General features: G+C 51.3%; 1 protein-coding gene across 8 annotated transcripts in view; it reads right to left on the reverse strand.

Annotated features, from left to right (window-relative positions):
* RNASEH2B (ribonuclease H2 subunit B) overlaps positions 1–2,975 on the reverse strand; it is an 83,109-nt gene extending 80,134 nt beyond the window's left edge. For 7 of the 8 annotated variants that reach the window (XM_028497393.2, XM_024125926.3, XM_024125929.3 and 4 more), the window contains exon 1: positions 2,775–2,975. In XM_028497393.2, coding sequence (XP_028353194.1) covers positions 2,775–2,838 — 64 coding nt within the window. In that variant the 5' untranslated portion in view covers positions 2,839–2,975. The remainder of the gene's footprint in view (positions 1–2,774) is intronic. The other variant, XM_007130327.4, reaches the window with a different exon arrangement.
* Between the last annotated feature and the right edge of the window lie 1,062 nt (positions 2,976–4,037).

Genomic DNA, 4,037 nt, shown 5'->3' on the forward strand with positions numbered 1-4,037 from the left:
GCCCCGGGCCGGGAAGATCCCACATGCCGCGGAGCGGCTGGGCCCGTGAGCCATGGCCGCTGAGCCTGCGCGTCCGGAGCCTGTGCTCCGCAACGGGAGAGGCCACAACAGTGAGAGGCCCACGTACCGCAAAAAAACCAAAACACCAAAAAAACAAATACATCTGTGAAGATGGGCCTCATACCCTGTACTTACATGCACTCCCCTGACCATGGAAATTCTGATCCGCCATAAAGACAGCTAAATCTGAGGCTGGCTGTTCCTATCTCCCAATCCAGCTCCCTAGGGCTGGTCCTACTTTAGTGGTTCCTAGTGGTGTCCTCAGACCAGCAGCACCAGCATCACTGGGCGGGGGGGACTTGTTAGAAATGCACATTCTCAGCCCCCCCCACCCCGCAGAACTACTGAATCAGAGACTCTGGGGATGGGGCCCAGCTCCCCAGATGACTGATGCCCTCAAGATTGAGAAGCGCAGTTGCACAGCAGTTAACTATCAGACCACCAGCGTTTCTACACCCAGGGCCTGCAGATGGCAGTAAAGTCCAGTTAGAAGAATTACAGGCACTAGAAGCTCACGTTCTAAGTCCTAGAGAACCAGCTTGCCTGACCACACTGTTCTTTTCTAACAGTTCCTTAACATCTGGCTCAGCCTCCTCCAATGAGTTGGAAGGTCACAATACAACTAAGCTTTGAACAGGAACTAGACTGAAATTCTTCTCGCCGCCTGACAGTAGACATATTAAACCAATAGTTTTCAGGGAGGCAATCAATATTAAATGATCTTAAAGGTTTTTGTGTTTAATACAGTGGATACAACCATACTTTAAGAATGAAAATTTCAATACTGATTAAATAGAACAAGATAAGAAATTCAAATTATTCTCAGCCATTGTGTGTATCTGAATAAAAATAATGCACTTGATTCTGAATGATTAGAGTTCCCACCATTAAAATCTCATTGAATTAATGTGACAACAGTGAGAAGAGAATTTTTCTACTGTAAAGCATGTATCAGGTAGCCCTTTATTAGATTCTGTGAAAACCCTGAATTTTGCATTAACTTTTCCTATACAAACTACAAACATCTCTAGTGAGGATGTGGAGCAACGGGAACTCTCACACACAGCTGGGAGTATATATCAGTACAAGCACTTAGGAAAACTGTTGAGCAGAGTCGACCAAAGCTGAACACACAATATCCGGGACCGGCAATCCCACTCCTGGGTCTACACTGCAGAGAAATGAGCACTTCCATCTACCAAAAGCCTCATAAAAGAGTGTTCTTAGAAGTGTTAACTCATAATAGTTACAAACGGGAAATAATCCAAATATCCACCCACAGCAGTGGAGATAAATATTATGAATATGCATACAATAAAATATACCCAGCAAAGAAAACACAAATCAACCAACAAACCAGACTACTGCTACACAGAATATGGGTGGACCTCAGCTGAGTAGATGATGCCAGGTACAAAGTTAACACACACTTATCCAAACAGGCGGAACAAATTTCTGGTGACAGAGGTCAGCATAGAGGTTACTGAGGCTATCTACCAACAGGCAAGAGGAGCTCACTGGAAAAGTTCTAGGTCTTGACCTGGGGAATGGTTACAGGGGTGTATACATATGAAAAGTTCATTGAGTTGCACACTTACACTGGTACACGTTATGTGTGTTATACTTCCTTTATAAAGGGAGAAAAAGTTAAACATACACAAAATATTCTTGACAGGTGGTCATGTAACTATTTTCAATATCCATCAGAAAAATCTAGATTACTGGGCGATTATATAGTTATCAGAGTATCATTTACTGCAAAAATACTGTATTTGCTAAGCTAAATCTCAAAATCACATAAAGAAAACAATGGGTTTTCCTTATAGCCAATGTTATGCCGTCAAATCAATGTATCATCCTATGAAAAGGCCAAACCTTTCTGGCTTGCACTCCCTGATCCCAAACTCCATTTACTCTGCCACTTCATGTCATCATAGGTGGCAACTGATGTCCATCATCCCAAGCCCCAGCAGACCTTGGATGTGGTCATCATCCGGGGGAGGCTGAAAATACTGGCTCCAGTATTCTTGTCATTAGCTACTTGCCTGAATCTCTTTGAACCACCCCTGTCCTAACCCCTGCCACCATCCAGCTCCCCTCCTGCCTCACAAACCAAGGCCTGTCCCAGGGCTGGGATCCTGTTAAGACAGCGCAGCCTCCTGGCCAATGTGGACCTACTGGATCCTAGGTTCCGATCCAGTAGGACTCAAACGCCAAGCCAGCTGTCGAGTGGGGGATTCCTAATTACACCCCAAGAGCAGACACCTCCAGGCCTCGAGGCCCTGAAAACGCACTGCTCTCCCCAGGCCTGGGCCGCTCCCTCGAGCCCACCCGATGGATCCACAAAGAACCCGAAAGGGGAAAATCCGCTCGGTCGGTTTCTGCGCTTCTGGCTGAGGTTCTGAAAAGCGGAGCTGCGGGCACTCGTAACCAAAATGAGGAACCACGTATTCCGCGAGACACTCGGGTCCCGCCCGCGCGGCCGAGGGGCGCGCAGGGCCTGTTCAGGCTGCACCTCGGCTCTGCGCTGACCCCGGCACACGCTGGGTGCGCGCGCGGGAACCGCGGGCCAGAGGGGGCGCGCCCCGCCGCCGCCGAGAACCCGCCCGGGCGCCGCCCCAGCCGCCGCTTGGCGCGCTCTCGGGCCGGGCCGCCCGGGGCAGGAGGCCCGGGCGCGGCCGGGCGCGCCGCCGTCTCGGGGCGGTCGTGTTTACCTGGGACTAGGAACACGTGCTGCCGGGCGCTAGCCCCTTCTCCGCAGTCCACGCCTGCCGCCATGCCGCCCGTTCGGTCCCGGCGGCCGCAGGCCTCTGAGCCCTGGGAGGGCGGGCTCGGCGAGAGCCCGGTGGCAAATGGCGGGAGAAGGGTCGATTCCGGGGAGCGCGGCGCGCGGAGGGACAGGCGGGGCCCGGAGGGCGGCCCGCGGGGCGAATTAAGTTTCGTTTCCGGAGCCCTCCAGCGGCCCGGGTTAAGTTTTTAAATTGAGCGCCAGGCCCAGGCCGCCGGCCCACTGGCACGTCGCCCGCCGGCGGGGAAGGGTCGCGGCCTCTCCCCTCCGCGGCTCGGCCAATGGTAGGTGCTCACCCGCGGCACCCAGTGACGCAGCGCGGGGGCGGCGACCCAGGTTGGCGGCGGCGGCGGCGGCGGCGGGCGGGGTGGCCTCGGTCTCGGGGCGCCCGGTCACCGCGTCCAGCGGCCCTCCGCCCAGGGACTTCCCACCCTGCGGAGAGCGGGCCGAGGCCGGGTCTCTGCGGAGTGGGGCTCCCGGAGGGATGACGCCTGCCACCTCCGAGGGCTGGCGGACTCGCGCGCACGTAGCGGGAGGAAAAGCCTGGAGCAAATCCACGTTAAGGACAACAGCTATCACATCGGAATCCTCATGCCACCGTTCCTTGTCAACGTTTCTTGATATCATTTGCATTCTGCGTTGGAATTAATGTCAGAATCTGGTGTGCTTTGTGATTCATTACAAAATGCACGTAAAGCGGTCCTCAAATTGGGGTTAGTCCTCATTACTAAAAAGAGGGGCACAGTTTGAGGCTCAAAACGTGCATTTGTTGTTTTGGGAGACATTGATTTGTAATGAGTTAAAAGTTAAGACTTTTAAAAGCAATGTTCAAAAAGTTAAGAGTCATGAAATTTCGGGATTTAAACTTTTAAAAGTAAAATTTTAATAGTACATGGTTTTAGAAAAGAAGGTAATAAATACTTGTCTCACACTTAAGAATAGTATGACTGCCTGCTACCCCGGATCCCCGGTCCCCCTCCCCAGGGGCAATCGCTGTTAACAGTTTCTTGTCTGTTTTTCGGAATTTTTCCATTCAAAAACAAGTTTATGTGTCTTTTTTTTTTTTTTTTTGCACAAATGGAAGAGTCATATACTTAACTCTTAATGCACTTAACTTTTTTTGCTTAATCTTGAAGAGAGTTAAATTCTGCAGCACTAGATCTATCTCAGCCTTCTGAAAAGATTTATT

Source organism: Physeter macrocephalus, chromosome 13 (genome assembly GCF_002837175.3).
Source record: "Physeter macrocephalus isolate SW-GA chromosome 13, ASM283717v5, whole genome shotgun sequence".
In the NCBI taxonomy this organism is placed as follows: Eukaryota; Metazoa; Chordata; class Mammalia; order Artiodactyla; family Physeteridae; genus Physeter; species Physeter macrocephalus.